The sequence below is a fragment of the Leucopleurus acutus genome (assembly GCF_964270905.1).
Source record: "Leucopleurus acutus genome assembly, chromosome: 4".
NCBI classification, from domain to species: Eukaryota; Metazoa; Chordata; class Mammalia; order Artiodactyla; family Delphinidae; genus Leucopleurus; species Leucopleurus acutus.
The window spans coordinates 71,326,898-71,353,590 of NC_139146.1; the positions used below are offsets into that span (position 1 = coordinate 71,326,898).

Consider the following 26,693-nt stretch of genomic DNA (forward strand, 5'->3'; position numbering starts at 1 on the left):
AATTGGTTCATAATTATTCTCAATTATGGCCTTACTTTAGAGCCCCTTATGGAGTTTTGGGGGGTTTTTTGGTTTTTTTTTTGGCTGCACCCTGCAGCATCCAGAACTTCCCCAACCAGGGATTGAACCTGCACCCACTGCAGTGGAAGCATGGGGAAGCACGGAGTCTTAACCACTAGACCACAAGGGAAGTCCTGGAGTTTTTTTTTTTTTAATCAGCTTTACTCAGGTGGAATTTTAAATGCACAATTTTAATTACAAGAGTATACATTCATGCAGCCAGCCCAGTAAAGTTATGGAACATTTACATCATCCCCCAAAGTTTTTTTTGTACTTCCTCCCAGTCAGTTTTCCCAGCCTCAGGCAAATATCTGATTTGTGCTTAGTTACCATAAGTTAGATTTGCCAAATTTTTGAGAATCATCCTTGTTTTATCAGCAGTTTTCTCCTCTTTGTTGCTGAGTGGTATTCTGTTGTATGGATATACCACAATTTGTTTACCTATTCACCTGCTGATGGACATTTGAGCTGTGTCCAATTGAATGGAGTGTTCTATAAATGTCAGGTCAGCTTGATTGATGGTGTTGGTCATGTCTTTGTCCTTTCTGATTTTCTACCTATTTGTTTCATCTATTACTAAGGAGTGTTGAAATATCTAACTAATTCTGGACTTTTTTAGTTCCTTTCAGTTATGTCTGTTTCATGTGTTTTGTATATTTGTTTTGGGGTATACATAGCTAGTATTCTTATGTCCTCTTGCTGAATCGACCCCTTTAACTTTATGAACTCTATCTCTGATGGTAATTGCTTTCTGATATTGTAAACACTCCATCTTTTTCATAATCGGTTTTGTATAAGGTAACTTTTTCTGTCTTTTTACTTTTAACCTGTGTCTTTATATCTAAAATGTGTTTCTTTTAGATAGCATGTTGCTCTTGCTTTTTTGTCCATACTGGCAATATTTACCTTTTAATTGGAGTGATCACTATTCACATTTAATGCAGTTATTAATATGGTTGGTTTAAAATCTGTCTCACAACTTGTTTTCTTTGTCTCTTCAGATTTTTGTTCCTTTTCTCCTTTGCTTTCAGTCTTTTGGAATATCTGAGTACTTTTTATATATTACATTTTATTTTCATGGTTGGCTTACTTTCTATCTCTTTTTTTTTCTTTTTATTAAGTGGTTGCTTTAGAGTGTGCAGTGTACATATTTAACTTATTACAGTTATCTTCAAGTAATATACCACTTCACTTATAATGTAAGAACCTCAGAACAGTATATTTCCATTCCTTCCTATTTTTTGTGCTACATTTATCATTTACTTTTACTCTCTTTATATATATTATATTAAATCACAGAGAATGTTTTTGTTAGTTTTATTTTACAGAGTTATCTTTTAGTGAAATTAAAAATGATTTATTAAAGATCTTTTATGTTTCCCAAAATATTTACCATTCCTGGCACTGTTCATTGCTTTATGCAGATCAGGGTTACCATTTGGTATCATTTTCCTTCTGCCTGAAGAACTTCCTTTAGTATTTCTGTTAGTGAAAGACTTGCTGGCAACAAATATTCTCAGATTTTGTTTGTCTTTAAAAGTCTTTACTTTGATGTTAGTTTTGAATGATAATTTTGCTGGATATAGAACTCTAGATCGAAGTCTGAGTTGTTTTTTTTACATCTTTATTAGAGTATAATTGCTTTACAATGGTGTGTTACTTTCTGCTTTATAACAAAGTGAATCAGTTATACATATGCATATGTTCCCATATCTCTTCCCTCTTGCGTCTCCCTCCCTCCCACCCTCCCTATCCCACCCCTCCAGGTGGTCACAAAGCACCGAGCCGAGCCGATCTCCCTGTGCTATGCGGCTGCTTCCCACTAGCTATCTACCTTACGTTTGGTAGTGTATATATGTTCATGCCTCTCTCTCGCTTTGTCGCAGCTTACCCGTCCCCCTCCCCATATCCTCAAGTCCATTCTCCAGTAGGTCTGTGTCGGAAAAAAAAAAAAAAGTTTGTTTTTTAAACTACTTAGATACTTGAGTTTATAGTTATCATCAAATTTGGAAGATTTTCAGCCATTCTTCAAATCTTTTCTGTCCCACTTATAACCCCTTTCATCTGGGACTCCAGTGGCATGTATTAGACCACATGATTTTGACGTGTAGATCAGTAAGGCTTTATCATTTCTTTTTTGAGTCTTTTTCATTTCTTTTTTGAGTCTTTTTATTCTCTGTATGCTTTAGTTTAGATAATTCTTATTGTTATGTCTTCAGCTACCTCTTCTTCTGCAACATCTAAATTGTTATTAATTCCCATCCAGTGAACTTAGCACTTGGAATATATTATAAGTTTTTCATCTTTAAAAGTTCTATTGGGAATTCCCTGGCGGTCCAGTGGTTAGGACTCTATGCTTCCACTGCAGGGGGCCCAGGTTCGATCCCTGTTCGGGAACTAAGATCCTGCAAGCTTTAGGGCATGGCTAATAATAATAACAATAATAATAGAAAAAATGTTTTTTTTTAAAGTTCTATCTAGCTCTTTAAAAAATCTTTTATTAACCTCATATTTATATATATATTTTATATCCTTAAGCATATGTGTAATAGTTCTTTTTAAAGTCCTTGCGTGGTAATTCAGTCATTCCTGTGACTTCTTAATCTGTTTCTCTTGACTAATTTTTATCCTAGTTTTGGTTATCATTTTACTATTTCTTTATATGTCTACTAATTTTTTATTGGTTAGTGGACATTGTGAAGTTTTATGTTCTGTGCTGGATTTTGTTACCTTATTTTAAATCGTGTAGACTTTGTTGTGATAAACAGGTAAGTTTTTTATGGGTTAGTTTAATCCTTTATAGCAGGGATCAGCAAACGTTTTCTTAAAGGGCCCAATAGTAAATATTTTAGGATTGTGGGTGATATGGTCTCTGTTGTAAATTTTCAGCTACTCTTGTAGCTGGAAAGCAGCCATAGACAATATAGAAACACATGAGTTTTGCCATATTCTAATAAAAATTTTTTGAAAAAAGCATTTTACTTTCCCATGGTGGTAGCTTGCTGACCCCTGTTTTAGTGGCTTGTTTTTAAGTTTTGTTTGAGTGGATTTGGGGTAGCTTTATTCTAGAACTAGTTTATTCCTTTTGGAGTGTCCCCTGATTGCCCTGGGTGTTTGACAAGGATTCTCTGATCTAATTGGTTGAAACTCAGATGTTTCCTAGTCCTGTATGAGCTTTGGAAACTGTTCAGTTTACAGTGCTCCAGGCCTCCTTTGCCCAGTGTCATGGAGCTTCACTTGGTGCATGCACAGCTCAATATTCCAGCAAAGGTTCAAGCAGACCTCTAAGCTGAGTTATATAGGTCTTCTGGAGCACCTCCCTCCTCTAAGGTAATCTTCCCCTCAGATTCCAAGTTTAGTCTTCTCAAGTCAGCAAGATAACTTTGATCTACTCTGGATCCTCCTCCTCACTCTATAATCCAGGCCCCCCCCCAAAAAAATAAGCCAGGGTGCCAGTAGAGCTCACCACATTTATTTTCCCTCTCTCAGGGATTACAGTCCCGTACTGCCTGTTGTCCAATATTTGAAAACTGTTCTTATGTATCTTAACTGGGTAAGCCCTGTCCTGTTTTTGTCAACATGGTTGGAAGTGCCTATGGTGGTTTTAAAATAAATATCTTGATTTCCATTCCAGACTAGATTCTCTAGGGGTGGTGCCTGGGCTCCCCCCTCACCCCGCCAACCTTTTTTTAAAGTTTCTACGGATCCTGACACACAGTCAAACTTTCCTCTACTCACATCCTTGGCAAACTAATGGAGGTTGAGAGAGAATATGGTGACTCTGATTCATTTCTCCCCTGCACTCTCCTCCCTTCCTCTCCCCCCCGCCCAATTCACTCTGAACCTCACCCCAGAGTTCTTTGCTAGGTAAAGCATGTTAAGGTAATATTTTTTATTTATATTGTATATAGCCATTCATGGGCATTTGAAGAAACCTTCCAGAGATGATTTATCCAAATAGGATAAACAGGAAAGGATGAATGTCCCCCAGGACATCTGAACTTACAATGCTAAGGGACCACTACAAGAATAAAATTTATTTGAAGTCTTATTTTGACTTAAAAATTAATGCAAATTGTACATTTAATTCTTTCATATATCATTATTTGTTTCAACATGTATTTTAAATAACCACTTAGTAGAATTGACATTCCAGCAACATGTACCATTTTTATCCTGTGACTTCATATACCTCTTGATATGCCCCTAACTAGATTTATAACTTCCCTACTTGGTGAAGCACAACAATAGAAGCAGGTTTAGTTTCTAAATTATAAGTTACACTATGGATGATGCAGGACTTGGAGGTACACTCTCCAGATACTTGATACATGTTTACATGAATGTTTCTTTGAGGGGAAAGTGTGTTTCAAATTCCAGTCAGCTGTCTAGTAGTCAGCATTTTTTTCACCTCTAGAATATGGCTCAGGTTGGTTTCCACAGTAAAACAGAATGCTGCAGTGCCTTTTCTGGTTTTGTAGATTCCTAGCTGATCTAGTTAAAACACTGTTGTCAAGGATAGTTGCAATCCTCTGAGTAAGGACTTGGTTACTTAAGAGCTACCAGTGATCTATCTATCTATCTATCTATCTATCTATCTATCTATCTATCTATCTATCTATCTCCCTAGAAATATTCTTTATTCCTTGCATTTCTGTAGAGTGAGTTTTCATGAATACAGATGTACTGGTGCCCAGTCATAAAGCAGTGGTTTCACTTGCACTTGGTTTCCACTGAAAACATTGATTTTTCTTTGCCATTCTACAGTACCTTCTCCAGGCAAATTCCGCTCCCCTGCAGCACCATCTCCTTTGGCTCTCCGGCAACCAGTAAAAGCATTTAGTAACCATGGCTCTGGTTCTCCTGGTAGCCAAGAAACAACACAACTCATGCAAACCACCTCCTCACCTGGGCCTCCCATGGTTCAGAACACAGTCCCAGCAAATCCTCCCAGCAATATCAACAGCACTACTCTAACCAGACCTGCAGGGACAACTGTGATGAGAAGTGGCTTGCCCAGACCCAGTGCCCCTTCTGCTGGGGGTATACCAGTGCCTCGCAGCAAACTTGCACAGCCTGTTCGCAGGTAAGTGGCAAATGCCCTGCTTTGATCTTCTTGAGCATAGGGAAGTGGGTAGACTGGAATTATCCTCATCTCTGCATTTGGTAGTGAAGATCGAGAGTCCTAGTGGGTTCCCACTAGCATCTTAGTACAATTTGAATAAAACATTACTTTCCTTACTTAAGAAATTCTCACTTGGGACATTGGGGTATTATATCACTTTGGTACAGGTTAAATTTGCCCAGATGCCTAACATGACTAAGTATCTTGGTGAACTTCTAGAAAAAATTGTTAGAACCACTTCATTTGGATGTGGTATTTGTTCATTTTGAATATATTGATATTCAATAAAGATACTAAAAGCATAATAGAACCTAGAATGAGATTTAAGATAAAACTTCTAGCCATCAGGTCTGAGTATGTAATCCAGGAGGGTGGTTTTCAAACCTCGCTACAATTCAGAATCTTCTGTGGAATTTATGTAAATATAGAGGCCTAAGTTTTACCCACAGAGAGTAGATCTGGTATGAAGCCCAAAATCTGTAGGTATGCTGTTTTTAAATTTGTTTGTTTAATCTTCAGGTGATTCTGAGCCTAGCCAGGTTTGGAACCATGTATCTGTAGTCTTCATCTACCTTTCAGAAATGTGCTTACCACTATCAGTAAACTTAGGTATCAAATATAATTAAACTTGAAATATTTATTTGCATGAAAAAAGTGCTTTTGTGCTGTAAGCGTTGAAACTGAATTACCCGTACCTCTTTTATTCTAAGATAACATATTACATTTCTGAATTCAATAGAGTATAACAGCTTTTTGCTACGTACTATGCTAAATAACATATCTGTACCTTATTTAGTTTTTACAATAGCTTTAAACATGTAGGTACTGTTATTATGCCTATTTTTCAGAGGAGAATATTAAAATTTAATGAGGTTAAGTAATTTACCTAAGACTTCAGCTAGTAAGACCTTCAGTTCTAAGTATGTCTGACTTCAGAGTCGTTTTAAGCACTGTCCCATTCTGCCTCTCTCGTGATGGTGACACTACACCTCTAATATCACATTCATTAATTTGCCCCTCAAATAAATAAGTAAATAATAAGCTTGGTGATCCATTCAATTGGAAAAGACAAGACAATCTTTTCTCTTACTCAAGTGGCTATGTTAACAAAAAAGAGGTTAGTGCAGTCACCTGATGCCCAGTGAAACTTGAAAGTTGTAGACATGTTGAGTGTGGGATGGTTGCGCTAATAGCTGTTTAGAGCTTTGATCTCAGCAGTGCCCTAGAACATTGGATCGTGATGCCACCTGCAAAGTAATTAATATATATGGAAGATAAAATGGTAATGTTCCATTAAAACTTGCAAATCACTTTATAAATTGCTTTATTTCAGATCCTTGCCAGCTCCTAAAACCTACAGTAGCATGAAAGATGACAGTTGGAAAGATGGCTGTTATTGACCAGCAAAGACAAGAATGCAGAGTCCACAGCTTCATGGATACCCCTTCACCAGGCTAAGAGACAACTTTTATATGCAGACTGTTCAGATAAGACTCTTGGGATTTATAAAATCCCAGCCCTCTCTGTCTTAATTAGCACAAACTGACAGAGATGATCAAGCAGCACTTTAATGACATTTAACATCAGATGTGTTTGGTAATCATACAATCACTCTCCACGGAATCACTTTTAGTTTTGTTTAATAGAAACTAGGTTGATTTTTTAATATTTGACAGAGGCCAATATCTGGGCAAAAAACTAATGGATGCCAAAGAGAAATGCCCATTTGTAAATGAGAGAGTACCTTTGTGCACAAGAAACTGGTGAATTCAAGCTATCCAAAACTTCACATTCAACCTAATTTACTGTATAAATAGTATCAATAAATATTTGTGTTAATGAGAAGTAATATTCTGACTACTTATCTAAAATGCTTCACTAGTGTTTCACTAGTTCTCCAGGAAACTAGATTGAGATGGCAGGGGGGCAGGGTGGGAAGAAACCTGGGCTAGAGATTTAAAACATGATACCTAAATTTGGAAGAATCCTATAAGTTATTTTTGCAGATTCATTAGAAAAATTATTTTGTTTAATCTTAAGTTTTGGGTGTAGCTCACATATCACCACCACAAGTTAGTGTTACAGCATGCATCCATCATGTTGCATTGACACATCGGACTTCTGTGTGTTTGTTTTGATTGCCAAAAGGGCTTAATATCAGTTGTACAATCTTTCTAAACTTTATAGCTCCTGGCTCAGGAAAGATAGCCTTTGCTATTGAAGCCAACTTCTTCACGTGCTGTCATCTGTTACAGAACTAAGAGTTCTTGTTTTTATTAACAGGTTTCCACGATGGGAAAGAGCAAGTAGTATGTATGTTTATTCTTGATATAAATAACACCACCTCAGTGCTTACAACCTGGAACAAAACCATACAATAAAACCGGGGAGGGAAATCTATGCACTTACCTTACAAAATCTCTGGTAATGACAGTTGTATTGTTACTATTAATTGACACAGTAGCCTATTATGTGGTGGGAAATTATAGCCTACTGAATCCTACTTAAGTCGATCCACTTTAAACTAACTGTTTCAAAACCATCCTTTGAAAATACTGCCCCTTTTAGATTCTGCCTGACATCAATTTTTTGCCTTTTTGGTAACAAATGAAACCTACTGCATATGACTCTAAGCTGTTAAACACTTGCTCTATGATGGCCCTTATGTATATCTTGGAAATCACTTATTTTGGTTTTTATTCGACTATTACCAGACTAAAACTTCTTCTTCAGCAGGCTTCTCATTTTTCATGGTGAAGTCTGTTTTTAAGTATTTAATTTGAACAGCTTTAAAATATTGGCAGCTGGGTCACTAAAGAATTTTAGATATTTGAACATAAGTTCATTTCCTATTAGTCAAACACATTCTGTAAGTTGGCAAAAGAAATTGAGAGAGAAATGGGAAGCTTATATTCAGGATAGCACTGAGGTTGATAGGTTGAGAGAATGATAAAACTTCTAAAACCAAGACCCCTGTTCTGCCATGATGGACCCCATGGTAGTCTTTATTAGCTTGACCAGTAGGGAGTCATTCAGTTAGCACAAACAGCTGGAGATTCAAAATGCCAGTGCTAATGTATTTTGGTGTTTCATGCAAGGAAGAAATTTTATCCATGGATTTGAGGGTGATGGGGATGGGTCAGGAAAGGATGGCGCCAGAATTCCACATGATGATGAACTTAAAAATGTTGCTTTTCAGAGGAAGCATCTGTTTCGGGTAGAGGGGTATTGCATGTAAAAATCTAAGTAAGTAAAAGAAAGAACTAGCCACTGTCTCTTTTTGAAACCACATATACACAAAAGAAAATAGGTCTCAGTTTTCAGTGCAACATTGGAAAAAAAAATGCTGCAATCTACTAATTAAAAGGAATTTTAACCGTATTACAAAACACCCATTACATTTTTAAGTTAGATTATCAGTTTCAAAAGGAATATTCAGGTTATTTAACTTTGTTTTTAAATGGCTGCATCAGAAAAAAAATGTCTATTTTTTTTTAATTAAAATATTTCATCACTTGTTAAAAACATATTTGGATCTGAGTTGGGTAAAGTATTATTTTACCTGCTGTTGTACTACCACAGACTATTGGCTTTTAGTTTCCTAAAGAGAAAAATTGCCTATTTACTAGAAAGCCTTTGTGTATTGCCAATTTTTCTGTTTGGGAAAAATCTAAGGATTCACTGTGGTTAGTCTTACAGATGAAGTGTGGATTTGATAAACTAGTGCCTATGATTTTAACTTATGTTTGATATATAGTAGTAAGGGTTTTATGAATGTTGATTATTTTTTGTGCCAACAGCCCAGAATTGTCACTTATATGTAAGCAGAAACCTGTGAGCTCTGCTTCCAAAGTTATTTAATTTTCTCAGTGTTTGAATGTTATTTTTTGTAAGTGTGTTAATAAAAGTGTAAAGAATTGGAAAAAATATAAATATTCTTAACTCAAGCATTTGCTGGATCATTTTTCTACAAAACTTGTTTGTATAATATAAAACGCTCTCTGAAGGGTTGGCTTTTTTTGGTTTTCATACCCTGGAAATCACATTTTGTAATACTGGGGACCATTCATAATTGTCAGATACTTTTTAAAATTATTATCTCAGTACGTCACTTTTATAAAAAAGTTTTTCTGAAAGGAAATTAGATACATGTGTCCCCAGATGTTTGTATAACTCTAGAATGATCTAGACTATGTATATTTAACTTTTTATTGAATGTACAGGTGTCCATTTTTGACATTATGCATGGTCCTTTTAGATCACATGAAGTTTGATTTGCAAAAACATTTCTATAGCCGAACTTGTACGTGTGGTTGCCTCCTTAATAAACAACCTGACCATAATGTTTATTATTAAATTTATATTTGTTTTTTTAAGTGTTTTATTAATTTCTGGATATGGTAAGATCTGCCCCCCCTTCCCACCAGTTGCCTACAATTGGTAATAATAAGTAGCTCAGTTGATTTTTTAAAAACACAAACCCAAATCATATTGCCCTCCAGACTTGATCTCTGTGAGGTTGGAATATATCATGTATTCTCTCTGCCCTAGTTATTTCATATGTGGATTATTTGGGGGTAAAATTTGTAGTTTACTCAAAATTGCTATTTTCCTGGAACTTTTTAACTTGCTGTGAATTGATATCTAGTTAGAAAAAGGTAGCATACGTAAAACAAGCAAAAAACTATTATATAAGAGTATCCAAGAGGGAAAGTTAATTACTTTTTCAAACCAAATATGAATATTTGTTTAGTTGATCATGTGCATCTTTCTCTTATGGATAAACAGAAAATATCAAGAATCGTACACTATTTTATTAGTTCCCCGCATCCCTTTTGGAAGTTTTTACTGTCCTCCATGTTAAAATTAGTCTCACTAATGAGTCATAAGAAATGACACCTTCCTGCTTGAATTTTCTCCCAAGCCAACCTGAAAACTTTTAAGAACCATTTAAAATAAATGCCATTATACTTGTAAATTAATGAATGAAAAGTTTACTTAAACTTGTTATATACCCTGTGTAACAGGAAAATGTTTATGGTGGTTCTTGTGAATTATTTGCTGTATCAAAGTTTAGCTTTGAATTACAAAATAGAATAAGAATAAATGATAGTGAAACTAACTTGGAGGGAGGTAGTGAACAGCATGTTCACATGAGCATGAAGCCGAAGTTAGCAACCACTAACATATTTGAATGATCTAAATAAAAGTCTGAGTAGACTAAATGGCCCTCTGGTTACTAGTATGAAAATGGAACGGATTTCACTCATGGACCTTAGCTAATGCAACTCAGTTAAAACTATTAACTGCATGCTAATTTCACAGCAGTTCTTTACACTGGATAACTTTAATGTTTTCTCTTTAAAAAGAAGGGGAAAAGAGCTTATTTCTTCTGATTTTAAAAATAATAGACCCATTACTTTTTTACTTAACTGAAAATACTAAGAAATATAAAAGGGGAAATGATCACACATTTCACCTTGCGATCCTGCAATCCCACCTTCCAGAAGTAAATATTTAAGTGCTGACCTTAACATGGTTATAAAATGCAGGTATCTCCCATATTTCAAAGGTTCATTGTATGCCAGTTTGCTTTTATGAAAGACGTATTAGTAGCTGTTTTCACTAATCAAAAGAAATCTGAAGAGTATTTTTGCTTTTATGGAAAAAGGGGAAAGCAAAAATAGCATTCAGTGTTTATTTTGCAGGGAGCAGTGTGCCCCCCACTACGAAGTCCTTCATCAGGAACTACTCAGCATCTCAGCATCAAGCCACCATAGCTTGGAACTATGTGAGCATCTGTGCTTTATCTTGATTTATTTTGTGTATCTGTTAGTAAGATGTGTCCTCAGATAATTGCTTCTTCACTTTATGCCATTTCAGCTTAGGAAAGATTTCATAGAAATGCTTCTACTTTCAGTAGCAGGAGAAAACTGTATTAAGAGGAAGGGTAAGAAGTCTTATGTTTAAGATGAGAAAATACTTTTCACTTACAATGCTGACATGAGTTTGCTTTTGAACAGAGGTGTATATTAACTGCCTACTGAAAGCATGACACATTTCTCAATTCCTGATTGTAGATATTCCTTGATTTAAAAAAATATATTGTTTGTATCTTTATAACATCAGTTGGTTTCTGTTATGAAAAATTATTTTAGGAAAGTAGAGAAACAGTAAATTACAAAGAAGAAAAAGCACTAATTCCATAGGTAATCACTCACTTAAATTTAAGGATATTGTCTTTTTTCCCCCTAATGAAATTGGGATTATATTCATGATTGACATTGTAACTTTTTCTTAATTCTGAGGTCACTGAGGACTGCCATCATTTAGATTGGTTCTGCTCGGGGAGAAATAAGTTCCAGAAAGAGTATACAAATATTCCAAAACTTTACCAAATTTATATTCTCATATTCTTTATATAGTATCTTTTATTGACACTTGAGCTTCCACCCTACCCCACCCCAGTCTACCAAGCCATGAATTGACAGTATTGGTTGAGTACAGCTCCCGTTTCAAAATAAAATACCTCTGAAGAAATAGGCACAACCAAATAAAGAATCAAGATAGTCTAGATTAGAGTTCTCAGACTTTAGAATCACCTGACAGACTGCTAAAATGCAAATTTCTGCACCCTACCCTAAGCATTCCTGATTAAAAATAGAACGCTGGTCCCAAGAACAAAACTTCTAGGAATAGGATTCCCCAGCACAGGTCAGGTGCCCATTACTGGGCTAATTGACTATGGCAGGTGATTGGGGTTAAGTAAAAACCACGTAGCAAAAACCAGGTAGCTCTTGTGAAAACCATATGGAGAGAATGAGGGAAGACCGTTTTCCCTGAAAGTGGTGCTATCCCCAGTAAGTAGGCCTAGTCTTGAGCAAACAAAACAGTAGGTACTTACACAAATGTCTCAGTGTATATCGTATAGAATGGTTATTTCATGTCAATGGTCATGTTTTCCTGGAGAAAACATTTGTAGTGAGAGGGAAGGTTCCGATAGTATTTTTGAGCCCTTGGCTCAAATTGTTCATGCAGCCTAGTATCATTCCTGGCTTGAATTCCACAAAGCACCTCAGTATCCTTATTATAAGTTCCCATTAATACAAAGGTTGATTTAAGCTAAGATTCTGGCATCTGCCACCAGAAGGAAGTTAATTTTTTTAACTTTTTAAGTGTTTTTTAAATTGATATATAAAATATGTACAGAAAAATGTACAAAACAAATGTTCAGCTGAATGAATTAGTGAGTAACTATAATACATGTGTAACCACCATGTAGGCAAGAATTAGACTATTAAGAGCACCCCAAAAATACTCCCCTAATGCCATCTGCCAATCACTACTTCCTTCCTCCCCTTCAAAGATAGCAGGTATCCTGACTTCCAACATTATAATTTAGTTTTGCCTATTTTTGAACTTTATCTAAATGTAACCAGATACTTTGTAATTTTTTTCTGCCTATCATTTTGATTAAAGGCTAAAAGTGGTGTTTCTGTCAGACTTGGCAGTAAACAACAAAGATAATGTGAGATTCACCTATGTTTCTGATGTCACTGTAGTGTGTTCATTCTCCTTGCCATATTATATGCCATTTTATAAATATATTACAATTTATCTATTCTAATGTTGAAGGACAATTTGGTTGTTTCCAGTTTAAGTCTCTTGAAAATAATGCAGATTTTGACTTCAGGGATAACCAAGATGGAGTAAGCCCTCAAAAGCCCTTCTCTCCCACTTACAACTAAAAATTTTGGACAAAATGCAAAAGACACCTACCTGAGGACACTGAAAAGTAAACAAAAGCAGGTGGATTGGGAGGAGAGTCAAACCTGGAGAAAAGACCCATACAGGGATGAGTTTTCCATTTTTTTCCCTCTTTTATCTTAGCCCTGAGCTCAGAGAGGGCACCCAACAGAGCTGTCATAAGGACTCCTCTGGTAGTTTGAACCAGAGGAAATTCTGAGGGAAAACCTATGAAAGGAAAATCCCAAAAAATGAGAAAAAAAAATAGCTCTTGGAAGCTAGGGCATGTTGGGGGCTTTTATTTTTGCTTTTCTTTCATGATTTGTCACTGGTGAGCACCCCAGTTAAGCCCTGGTAGCAAACAGTGCCAACAGTTAAAATTGATGGGAAGCCTGTTTTTCTGACAGAGGAAATGGGAAAAGAACCTCTGCAGTTTGAAGAATGTGAAGATAATCCCCATTTTTCTGTACTCTCTTTGTCCTGAAGGTAAACTGAGTTGTGGCAACTGCACAGTAATAGTGATGGAGCTAAAATTCTGAGAGAACCCTTATATCTGGTCAGAGGACAGGGCAGAGGTGCCCTTTGGGGCAAGGGGGGAACTGATGAGAGAGCTGGAGAAAGCGGTCCTTTATGTTTTGATTAGTGCAAGCACCGGGCTTACGCCTGAGCTACACATACTCAGACCCAAAGCAGCACAGCAAAGCCTTTGAGAACTGAACTAATTTAAACCACTGAACATGACACAGCCTAACTGTGTCTGTCATGCACTGAGCAGTGCATGTGTGAGGTAGATCCAACATAGAATAACAAAGCCTTTGTAAACTAAACTGACATTGGAACCAAGCCCACAGAAGATGGAACAGAAGTTGCATTCTGAACCTATCTAGGTTGACTGTTTAAACAAACAAAAATCAACATTGTCCAGAACATTTTAATGGGACCTAGAGTCTAAAGTGTAATATTCAAAATGTCTAGCATATAATCTGAAATTACTCAGCCTGTAAAGAACCAAGGAAATGAGATCATTCCTCAAGAAGTACGACAACAAATATCGACACCAATATGGTCCAGATGTTAGAATTATCAAACCTTAAGGTAGCCATTATAACTATAACATGAGACAAATGAAAACACTCTTGAGATGAATGGAACTATAGAAGTTCTCAACAAAGTAGAAATTTTTTTTTCAAAACAAAATTTTAGAACTGAAAAGGTATCTGAAATTTAAAAAATTTGCTAGATGGATCCAATAGCTAACTGAAGATGACAGAAGAGTCAGTGATATTGAAGGGAGATCAATAGAATTTATTAAACCTAGATAACAGAGTAACAAAAGATTGAAAAAATGAGCAGAGCCTCAGGAACCAGAGGACCAATATCAAAAGGCATAACATTGGTTTCACTGGAGTCTAGTAGTAAACTAGCTCTCAAAAAAAGTCATTTGTAGGGGCTTCCCTGGTGGCGCAGTGGTTGGGAGTCCGCCTGCCGATGCAGGGGACACGGGTTTGTGCCCCGGTCCGGGAGGATCCCTCATGCTGCGGAGCGGCTGGGCCCGTGAGCCAGGGCCCGTGAGCCATGGCCGCTGAGCCTGCGCATCCGGAGCCTGTGCTCCACAACGGGAGAGGCCACAACAGTGAGAGGCCCGCGTACCGCAAAAAAAAAAAAAAAAAAAAAGTTATTTGTAATGCTTTCCAATGTCCAGGTAAATATTCCCACCATGGCCATTTTCAAGCTATCAACATGATGTCATTGAACATAGTATTGGGAAGAGTTGTACAAAATCAGCTTGTGAGTTGGTACAAGCTGGCTCTAGCACAGCAATGTTGGGATCCCAGAAAAGGAGGAGAAAGAGCTAGGTATGGGACAATTATTTGAAGAAGTAATGGATAAAACTTGCCAAATTTGATGAAAGACATAAATTTACAGATTCAGAAATCTCAGTGAACTGAACCTACCTGGGTTGATAACAGGATAAACTGAAAGAAAACCACACCAAGACACATCATAATTAAACTGCTTAACTCAAAAAGGAAAAACTCAAAAGAAATACACACAGACACACATCATAATTAAAGTGCAGACAACCAGAGATAAAGAAAAAAAAATCTTGAAAGCAGCTAGATTAAAACACTTTATGGGGACTTCCCTGGTGGGGCAGTGGTTAAGAATCTGCCTGCCAATGCAAGGGACACAGGTTCGATCCCTGGTCCGGGAAGATCCCACATGCTGCAGAGCAACTAAGCCCATGCACCGCAACTACTGAGCCTGTGCTCTAGAGCCCGTGTGCCACAACTGCTGAGCCCATGCACCGCAACTACCGAAGCCTGTGTGCTCTAGGGCCTGCATGCTGCAACTGGTGAGCCTGTGTGCTGCAACTACTGAAGCCCCTGTGCCTAGAGCCCGTGCTCCACAACAAGAGAAGCCACCACAATGAGAAACCCGCACACCACAATGAAGAGTAGCCCCCGCTCGCCTCAGCTAGAGAAAGCCCGCATACAGCAACAGAGACCCAACACAGCGCAAAGAAAAAACCACTTTATGTATCGTGGAACAACTTTTTTTTTTTTTTTTTTTTTTGGCCGTACACAGGCCTCTCACCACCGCGGCCTCTCCCGTTGCGGAGCGCAAGCTCCGGATGCGCAGGCTCAGCGACCATGGCTCACGGGCCCAGCCGCTCTGCGGCATGTGGGATCCTCCCGGACCGGGGCACGAACCCATGTCCCCTGCATTGGCAGGTGGACTCCCAACCACTGCACCACCAGGGAAGCCCGTGGAACAACAATTTAAATGATCACAGATTTCTCGTCAGAAACTCTGAAGGCCAGAAAATACTGAAAAAGATCTTTAAAGTGCTGAAAAAAAGAATAATCCACTCAATTTTCTATCCATTGAAAATTTTCTTCAGTAATCAAAGCAAAGTAAAGACATTTTCAGGTGAGGGAAAACTAAGAATTTATTGTCTGCAGACTTAAAGAAAATGATGGCATATGAGGGAAACTTAGAACTGCAAGAATGAAGGAAAACCAGCATAAATGTTAATTATGTGGTTAAAAATAAAAGAAAAATTTTCTGAGTTCTTTAAAATATGTATGACTGTTGAAAGCAAAAACTATAACTTTGTCAAAAGAAGTTTTCAGTGCATTTAGCAATAATGCATATGACAACTATAAGAATAGTAAAGAGACCTGTATAGTTGTAAGGCTTCTATATTTTACCTGAAATGACAAAATACTAACTCTAAATAGACTGTGAAAGGTCAGGTGTATATATCGTAATCTCTAGAATATGTATATTGCAATTGCAATTAAGAGAGAGAAAATAGATGTTATAATTTAAGTTCACATAATCTAAAAGAAGGCAGGAAAGGTGGAATAGAAGAACAAAAACAGGACAAACATATTAAAATGGAAGACTTAAATCCATCCATACCAATAATTACGTTAACTGTAAATGATTTAAGCACACCAAATTAGATTGTCAGATTGCATAAAAAGACTCAGCTATATGCTTCATAACTATATGTTTTATATAAATATGAACGTGTAGGTTAAAAATACAAAGATGAAGAATGACGTACCATGCAAACATCAATCAAAAGAAAGCTAGAGTGACTGCATTTGTCGAAGTAGACTTCTGAACAGGGAAGATTAGCCAGGAATAAAAAAGAGAAATTACATAATGATAAAAGGTCAATTCACCAAGAAGCTGTAACAGTCCTAAAAATGTACGCACCTAAAAATCTTCAAATTCATGAGGCAAAAACTGATGGAGCTGAAAGAGGAAATAGACAATATTAGGATTTGGAAGACTTGAACAACACTATCAAGCAACTTGGTGGAATTGACATTTAAAGAATACTCAATCCAATAACAGCATAATACATATTTTTTTAAGTACAAATGGAATAGTAACCAAAATATATGCTGGATTATAGAAAACAAAAAGAACAACTTTTTAACACATTTTATTCTCTGAATAAAACAGAAATAGGGGCTTCCCTGGTGGCGCAGTGGTTAAGAATCCACCTGCCAATGCAGGGGACATGGGTTCAAGCCCTGGTCCGGGAAGATCCCACATGCCACGGAGCAACTAAGCCCGTGAACACCACAACTACTGAGCCTGCACGCCAGAGCCTGCGAGCCACAACTCCTGAAGCCTGGCGCCTAGAGCCTGTGCTCTGCAACAAGAGAAGCCACTGCAATGAGAAGCCCAGACACCACAACGAAGAGTAACCCTCTGCTCACAACAACTAGAGAAAGCCCGTGTACAGAATCAAAGACCCAACGCAGCCAAAAATAAATAAGTGATAATAAAATAAAATTTAAAAATAAAAAACAAATAGATTACAGTAAGATTGATAACTGGAAAATACAAGTTTCTGGAAATTTTATATAAAACATTTAAATAACCACACATCAAAGTCACAAGAGAAATTAGGAAATATTTTGAGTTGAATGAAAATGAAGGTACAAAACATTGATATTTGGGGAAAGCAGCTAAAGTAACTTGAAGGAAATTTATAGTATTAAATGCTTATATTAAGTAAAAATGTGGTTGGCAGAATAATAGCTCGCCAACGATATTCACATCCTAATCCCTAGAACCTATGAGTGTGTTAGATTTCATGGCAAAGGAGCATTGAGTTGTAGATGGAATTCAGGTTAATCTGCTGACGTTGAGATGGGGAGACTGTCCAGGTGTGTTCAGTGCAAGCAGTGTTGTTCCTCAACAATTGAGGAAATCAGTGGAGTCAAAGTACTGCTGCTATGAACTTCCTTGTACATGTGCATGCATTTCTACTAGGTATATGTATATGAGTGGAATTTCTGGATAAAATGATGTGCAGCTGTTTTCCACAGTGGTGTGCCAGCTCCCATTCCTACCTGCAGTGCTCCACATCTTTGCCAATGTTTGGTATTGACAGTCTGTAGTCATTCAGAGTGTGTTGTGATATCTTTGTGGGTTAAATTTTCATTTCTTTGGTAATTTATGTGGTTGAGTACTTTTCCATATGATCATTGATCATTTAGATATCCTCTTGTGAAGTTGGTTCAAATAGCTTGCCTGATTTTCTGAGTTTTCTTTCTCTTACTGATTAGTAGGAGTTCTATATCCTGGATAAGTACATTTAGATAGTTTTCAGTAAAGTTTTTCATGATTCTTTTTAATGAATATATAATCAGAAGTGATGTCCCTTTCATTTCCTGTATTGATATTTGGGGATTCTTGCATTCTCCCTGTCCTTCTCCCACCTCTCCTCCCTTATCAGTTTCACCAAGAGTTTCTCAGTTTTTTAATTGCAGCAATTAATTTGATGTATCCCAGGACCCAGTCCTTGGTCAACTTCTCTCTCTCTACTCACTCAATGGTTCATAGCTTAGAAATCATCTATTATATGTCTGGAATTCAGACCCATCTCCTGCACTCCAGATTTACACACCCATCTGCTGATTCAGTATCTTCACTTGGATATCCAACAGAAGTCTCAGGGTGTACATATGCAAAACAAACTTCTGATCTTGCAAACCTTCTGCATCCATCTTGGCTGATGGCAACAGGCTGAAAACTTTGGAGTCATTCTTGATAACTCCTCTGTCTCTCTGTCTCTGTCTGTCTCTCTCTCTCACACACACACACACGATATAAGTTTCACAGGAGCAGAGATCGTTGATTTGTTTATCATTGTACCTCAAGTGCCTAGAACAGTGCCTAGCACATTGTAGGCACTTAAATATTGAATGAAAGCATTGTTGGTGAGAATCTCTTGAGAGAGCAATTTGTAACACTTAACAAAATTTACAATGTAGATTAAAATGTAGATCCAGTGATTTCCAAGAATTTATATTACACCTGTATGTGTGCTTGTATAGATGTGAATATAGAACATTTATTATAGTGTTATTTGTGGCAAAGGCCGAACTTAAATGAGAATCAGTAGGACACTGGATAAATTATGATACATTATTCACTGAAGTATCATGTAGCCATAAGGAAGATCAAGATACAATAATTCTATATAATGCTGTGGAATGATACCAAGGATACAGTGTTAAAAGTGAAAACAAAGTGCCAAACAGTGCCATTTGTGGAATAAAAAGATTTGTGTGTGATATTTGCTTGATTAACAGCGACTGTCTCTAGAGGAAAGCAAAAGAAACTGGTGACTGACCTGTGGAGAGGGGAACTGGGGACTAGGTTAATAGTAGTAAAAATACTTATTTTACCAGCATACTTTTTTGTACTTTTGAATTCTTTACCATGTGCATATGTACACCTACTGGTTTTTCAAAAAGTAAGAGAAATGTAGCTCTCCTTCTAACTTCCCCACCCCTCCTAAAAAAACTAAAATTTTGACTTTAGTTTAACGAGTAGAATCTGGTTTGTGGGAGATGCTCTTCTTTGTCTTAGCCTTCTTATTTATGTCATCTTAAGTTTATATATTTGGGCCACAAAAGGCATTTTCATAAATTTTACTTTAATGTTATGCTTTGGGCTTTATCCAGAATTTTATGAAGAACAGCCACAAAAGCTGCTTCTCTCTGGCGTAAAATTACCAGGAGCATTGCTCATTATATGGCTTAACATCCCCTATATGAGGGCCCATGTGAGAACTTTAGTCTAGAATGCAGTACCTGGAAAATCATAGTCTCTCTTGAGGAACTGAGGGTGCCCCCCACCTTGATTACAAGACCTTTGTGCTTTGTCATGCTTGCAGTTTTCTCCCTGTTGCCAGAAAGAGTAGATGTATAAATGATGCTTAATTGTAGTAACTGAATTTATTTCTTTATAGCCTACTTTGGTCCAAAAAAATATAAGGTGGTTTACATAAATACAAGAAGAAGTTTTTGTTTTGTTTTGTTTTTTGTTTTTTTGCGGTACGTGGGCCTCTCACTGCCGTGGCCTCTCCCGTCGCGGAGCACAGGCTCCGGACGCGCAGGCCCAGCGGCCACGGCTCACGGGCCCAGCCGCTCCACGGCACGCGGGATCCTCCTGGACAGGGGCACGAACCCACGTCCCCTGCACCGGCAGGCGGACCCCCAACCACCGCACCACCAGGGAAGCCCAAGAAGAAGTTTTTATTAGAAAGGAAAATATCATGAAGCTGAAGAAAATAGGAGAAACCTCATGTGGCATATTTGCTTCCTTTTCCTTTTCAGAGCACTGATTGTATTTTTATTTTATAATACAACTATTCTCTTAGAAGTAAGGTGAACATAAGTGAAGAATCCATATTTATATTTTTAACCTAAATGTTAAAATTTTCCACCTATTTTCATTCTTCAGCAAGCCAGGAAGTCTTCTGTAGATTTAACTTATTCTGCACAGCCCTAAGCTGTGGACTGAGAAATTATGAAATTATATTCATATAATTATATAATATAATTATATGAAGTTATACTATTGGTTTATAGTAAATAAAGGAGACTCTACTAAATAAGTGTAAGCAAAATCTGTTAAAGTCCCTTACAAAAAGTTTTGCTATAGGAGTTTCTTTGTCTTGACTCCTTTAAAATAACATGAAAGTTTTAGTTAGAAAACTTGATTTTCTATGGTAGACATCCTTCTTTTAATATACACTTTTAGAAAGTTGTAGGGGAGAGGGAAAGTTATATTTGAGAATTGGTAACTTGGCCAGCAGCTACTTAGAGTGTTTACACTTCATCTTTTAGATAAAAGGAAATACCTATAGGTTATTCCCATGTAGATGATACCAAACCAGGCAGACTTACAAATAACTAGAAAGAGTTCTTTTTAACACTGTCTCTTTTATTTATCTATTTTTTAAATTTAGATATAATTGGCATATAGCATTATATTCATTTCAGGTGTACAACATAATGATTTGTTATTTGTGTATATTGCAAAATGACCACCACAATAACTCTAGTTAATATCCATCACTATACCTAGTTACAAAATTTTTTTTTCTTGTGAAGAAAACTTTTAAGATCTACTCTCTTAGCAACTTTCAAATAGACAATACAGCATTATTAACTGTAGTCCCCATGTTGTACATTATATCCCTATGACTTATTTATTTTATAGCTGGGAGTTTCCACTTTTTAACCCCTTTCAGCCACTTCACCCACTTCCCACACCCCCTCCTAATTCCCCTCCCCACCTCTGGTAACCAGCAGTCTGTTCTCTGTCCATGAACTCGGTTGTTTGTATTTTGGATTTGTTTTGTTTTGTTTTAAATTCTATATATAAGTGAGATCATACAATATTTGTTTTTCTCTGGCTGACTTATTTCACTTAGCATAATGCCCTCAAGGTCCATCCATGCTATTTCAAGTGGCAAGATTGCCTCCCTTTTTTATGGCTGAATAATATTCCAGAGAGAGAGAGAGAGAGAGAGAGAGAGTGTGTGTGTGTGTATGCCATATTTTCTTTATCCATTTATCTGTTGATGGACACTTAGGTAGCTTTCATAGCTTGGCTATTGTAAATAATGCTGCAGTGAACATGGGGGTGCATATATCTTTTCAAGTTAGTGTTTTTGTTTCCTTCAGATAAATACCCAGAAGTGGAATTGCTGGATCATATGGCAACTCTATTTTTAATTTTTTGAGGAACCTCCATACTGTTTTCCATAGTGGCTGCACCAATTTATATTCCCATTAACAATGCAAAGTTTCCCTCCACATCCTTGCCAACGCTTATTATTTCTAGTGTTTTTGATAATAGCCATTCTAACAGGTGGGAAGTGATAGGTCATTGTGGATCTGATTTGCATTTCCGTATTGATTAGTGATTTTGAGCATCTTTTCATGTGCCTATTGCCCATCTTTAGGAAAATGTCTATTCAGATCCTCTGTCTTTGGAAAAATGTCTTTCAGATCTGCTGCCCATTTTTTAATAGAATTGTTTGGTTTTTTTGCTATTGAGTTTTACGAGTTCTTTATATATTTTGGATATTAACCCCTTATCATATATGATTTGCAAATATTTTCTCCCATTTGGTAGGTTAACTTTTCATTTTGTTGATGGTTTCCTTTGCTGTGCAGAAGCTTTTTGGTTTGATGTAGTCTCACTTGTTTATTTTTGCTTCTGTTGCCTTTGCTTTTGGTGTCAAATCCAAAAAATTCATCACTAAGAGTGATGTCAAGGAACTTGTGGCCTATGTTTTCTTTCTTTCTTTTTTTAAAAAATTTATTTATTTATTTGGCTGCATCGGGTCTTAGTTGTGGCATGTGGGATCTTTTGTTGCAGTCTGCGGGCTTCTCTCTAGTTGTGGCACAGCCTCCAGAGCGTGCGGCCTCAGTAGTTGCAGCGCACGGGCTCTCTAGTTGTGGTACGCGGGCTCCAGAGTGCGAGGGCTCAGTAGTTGTGATGCATGGGCTTAGTTGCCCTGTGGCATGTGGGATCTTAGTTCCCCATCCGGGGATTGAACCTGTGTCCCCTGCACTGGAAGGCAAATTCTTAACCACTGGACCACCAGGGAAGTCCCCTATGTTTTCTTATTATAGGAGTGTTAATTGTTTCAGGTCATGTTCAAATCTTTGACCCATTTTGAGTTAATTTTTATGTATGGTGTAAGATAGTGGTCCAGTTTCATTCTTTTGCACGTGACTGTCCAGTTTTTCCAACACCATTTATTGAAGAGACTGTCCTTTCCCCACTGTATATTTTTGGCTCCTTTGTTATAAATTAATTGACCATATATGTGTGGGTTTTTTTCAGGGCTTTCTATTCTGTTCCATTGATTTATGTGCCTGTTTTTTTTTTTTTTTTTTGCGGTATGCGGGCCTGTCACTGTTGTGGCCTCTCCCGTTGTGGAGCACAGGCTCCGGACGCGCAGACTGAGCGGCCATGGCTCACGGGCCCAGCTGCTCCGCGGCATGTGGGATCTTCCCGGACCGGGGCACGAACCCGTGTCCCCTGCATCGGCAGGCAGACTCTCAACCACTGCGCCACCAGGGAAGCCCTATGTGCCTGTTTTTAATGCCCATACTATACTCTTTTGATTACTATGGTTTTGTAATATAGTTTGAAACCAGGGAGTATGATGCCTCCAGTTTTTTTCTTCTTTCTCAAGATTGCTGTGGCTACTTGGGGTCTTTTATGGTTCCATACGAATTTTAGGATTGTTCTATTTATGTGAAAAATGCCATTGGAATTTTGATAGGAATTGCATTGAATCTGCAGATTGCTTTTGGTAGTATGGACATTTTAACAATATCAATTCTTCCAATCCATGAGTATGGAGTATCTTTCCATTTATTTGTGTCTTCTTCAACTTTTTTCATCAATGTTGATGATGTGATGTGATGCTGATTATGATGTGAATATTGCTTAATGATTTAAGCTCATCAGTAAAATCAATGACTATATTCTGTGTTTGGTAGATTTGTTTCTTCTCTGGCTACCAGTTGTCACTCCTACTGCCAGAAAGCCAGTGTTGAAGCCACCCTTACAAAGATGCTGTCTTTCTTCCTGTGGACCCAAATCACATCATCCTAATTATTAGAATTACATATAAGAAAAGCCAGTAAGTTCTATGTCCTTGACTATGTCTATTTCTGCATGGATGCCAAGTTTCTGTTTCTCTTTCTTTGGGACAGTTATTTCACAAGTCTCCCTTGACATGCTTTTTGATTTTTCACTATGTTCAAATGTTTGAATAGCCAGAAATCTGATACCCAGTCATTGGGGGTGGGGAAGGGGAAAAGTGCTGCTAACTGTAATGCTCATCAAGACTAGGGAAGTAGACAGCACAGGAGTTGAATGCCTTACCTTTTATATTCATTAATCCTGATTCTATTATATTATAATGAATATAAAAAATGTAAGCCCACAGAAAACTGCTCATTCAGTCCTTGATTACCCATTAGGAGGCGTGATACTGGGCGCCGCAGAGGATACCTGCCCGCCAGCCCTGCTCACTTTTACAGACACCCCCGACCAGGTCTGCAGCTCCCTCTCTCTTCAAGGACATTTTGTTGTTGAGGTTGTTTGACATTTTTGTTAGTAGTTGACTGTGCCTTCTCTTTCTGTGGGTGATATTTAAACTATGATGTTTATTATTTCCAAAAAAAACTTTTTTAGGACGATTTGTTCTGTATTAGTACTAAGTTGGAAAGTCAAGGTGCTGTTTTCTATTCTAAACACTAGGGGGAGATCTTGTTTTCTCTTGGAGTGGTGGTTTTTTGTTTTTTGTTTTTTGTTTTCTTTTCCACTCCCTCTCCACCAGCCCTACCCCCACCCCCCAAAAAAAAACTCTTGAAGCGTTTTAAATACCAACTCGCAGTCAGCTAGCTCTGAATTCAGTTTATTTTCAGTACAAGTGAATGTGTGCGATTTTCATCTGTATAAAAATAAAATGAAGATACATGATGACTAAATGCAATGTGTTATCTTGGGTGAGATCCTGGAAGAGAAAAGGACATAACGCAAAAACTAAGGAAATCTGAATAAAGTATTGACTTTAGTTATTAATAATGTATCAATATTGGTTCATTAATTGTGACAAATATACCATACTAATGTAAGATGTTAACAATAGAAGAAAATGGGCATAAGGTATGTGGGAACTTAGTATTTTTATAACTGTTCTGTAAGTCTAAACTGTTCCAAAATAAGTTTATTTTTAAAATACATTTTAAAAAGTGAGACAAGAACCTAATTTCCCTTCTTTTTCTTTTTGGAACCATGGAAAATATTTTAAAAACAATATATTTGCAGAACAAGTTGAATATGGGAAAGAGGGACTTTGTTAAATGAGCCATAAATATATGAAGATGTAATTAAATGGGATTAGATACATTTAAAGAAACCTAACGAAAGTCTGCTAAGTTTTCTTGAGGAGCTATCAGAGGGTTCCTCTCTGATATGTGTTGTTACATGGCAATCATCTAACAAGAATTCCTGTCAACCCTAGTCAGAGCTCTCTCATGTTCTCTAAGTTTCTACTTCTCATAGGAAATCATACATTTCTCTTCTCTCTCTCAAACTCCAAACCCGTGTCCCTGGACTCACGGCTCCTTGCCCTCCCTCCGGCCTTCTCCTTATTCCCTCCTCAAGGACCCATTTGTTCCTCCGTTGAGATGGTGCACTTCTTATATAAAGTTTCAGATTCCTTCCCTGTGGTGGGAGGGCTTGGGGGTCTGTGGTGGTCAGTAGAGTGTCTTTCAGCATTCTCGTCCTTCTCTTCCACCTGGACATAAGGTAGAGTTGCCTGTCCCTGCCTGTTCCTTGCTTTAGCCAATGGAACATGAGCAGAAATGACATGTTATTTTTGGACAGAAGTCTTTCAGAGCTGGTATGTAACTCCCACTTTGCTTTCCCCTACCACAGAAAACACTGTCATTCCAGGTGATGGAGACGCCCTCCACTTGCATGCTTAAGTGTGGACCCCCCAGCCAACCCACGGGACATACAGCATGAGAAAGAAAAATATCTTTGTGGTTATAAGTCATTGAGATGTCAGGGTTGTTAAGAAACACAACCTAGCTCATCCTGTCTATCCACCAGCCCTCCCAACAGAACATAGTGTAATCTTCCTAGTTTTGCATGTGAAGAAACAGAAGACTGGGAGATTAATATTACTCAGCTACAAAGGAGTAAAGCCAGGATTTAAACCCCAGAAGTATGGCTCCAGTGTCTGTGCCCTTAGTAACCATCCCACAGAGACTCTCTGAGAAAAAATACAGGAATACATCAGAGAGTCCATCTTCCATTTACTTCCCCTGAACAGCGCCATCCTGCTGCTCCTGTCTGCCCAGGTTGCTTCCTCTGCCTTCTGTATTGCTATTGCCCTGAGACTAGCCTGTGAGAACCTTTTCCTGTATCTGTGGCTTTTCTTTCTTAGTTTACTCTCTTGTTTTCTGAAGCTTTCTAAGGGGCTCATAGGAAAGGATACATGGGAGGTTAACTTTTGGAGGCCTTGAATTTTTAAAAATATTTTCTTCTTCCCTCATTGTGATGGTTAATTTTATGTGTCAGCTTGGTTGGGCCACAGTGCCCAGATATGTGTCCAACAGTTTTTTGGATGTTTCTCTGAGAGTGTATTTGGATGAGATTAATGTTTACGTAGGTAGATGTTCTGTCAGTCTCTGCCTGTTGATAGTGATGCTGTCAGCTAGGGATGCCTGAGGCACTTGCCTGGTCCGTACTACTTGTGGTGAGGCCCCCACTGACATTTCCTTGACTGGAGCCAGTGTTGTGGCTGGACTGGCCCTTGTGATTCTTACTATGATCAGAAGACACACCTAAGCAAACACCATGAGGGAACTTTGAAGAACAAAATGTATTACAGGTCCTGAAGGATACATGGCATACCCAATGGCCACACACTGAGGTCAAAGGTAGAAAAAGAGGGAGGGGGGCGCAGACCTGGGGTTCTGCCTTAATTGGGGTCTGAGGGTGAGGTGCCTAGGGTTCGCTTTTTATTGGCGAATTTAAAATGTAAGAGTGGCAATTAGGGCCCAGGAAGGGAAAAGTGGAACCATTCAAGTGGTCAGTCATCTAGGTTACCCAAGGGTTTCTGAAAAGGGAACTTCATAGGTAGGGTGGCCTGGGTTCTTATCTAGTTGTTTGACTAGTAGCTGTGTCATAGAGCTGGCAACATGCTTATTTGGCATGGAGGTCTTTGAAATGGATGTCTTGGTAATCAAAGCTTAATGTCAGGCAATACATTACAATAAAAAAAAAGCTTAATGTCAGACACACTACAGTGGACTTGGAGTAAAGCAGAATGCACTCCATAACATGGTGAGCCTAATCTAATCAGTTGAAGGGCTCAATGACACCAAAGACTGAT

General features: G+C 37.7%; 1 protein-coding gene across 3 annotated transcripts in view; it reads left to right on the forward strand.

The window, feature by feature from the left end:
• Nucleotides 1-7,079, forward strand: part of SLAIN2 (SLAIN motif family member 2) — a 78,575-nt gene extending 71,496 nt beyond the window's left edge. For all 3 annotated transcript variants that reach the window (XM_082837780.1, XM_082837781.1, XM_082837782.1), the window contains 2 exons: nt 4,828-5,146; nt 6,519-7,079. In XM_082837780.1, coding sequence (XP_082693906.1) covers nt 4,828-5,146; nt 6,519-6,585 — 386 coding nt within the window. In that variant the 3' untranslated portion in view covers nt 6,586-7,079. The remainder of the gene's footprint in view (nt 1-4,827; nt 5,147-6,518) is intronic.
• The last annotated feature ends 19,614 nt before the right edge of the window (nt 7,080-26,693 follow it).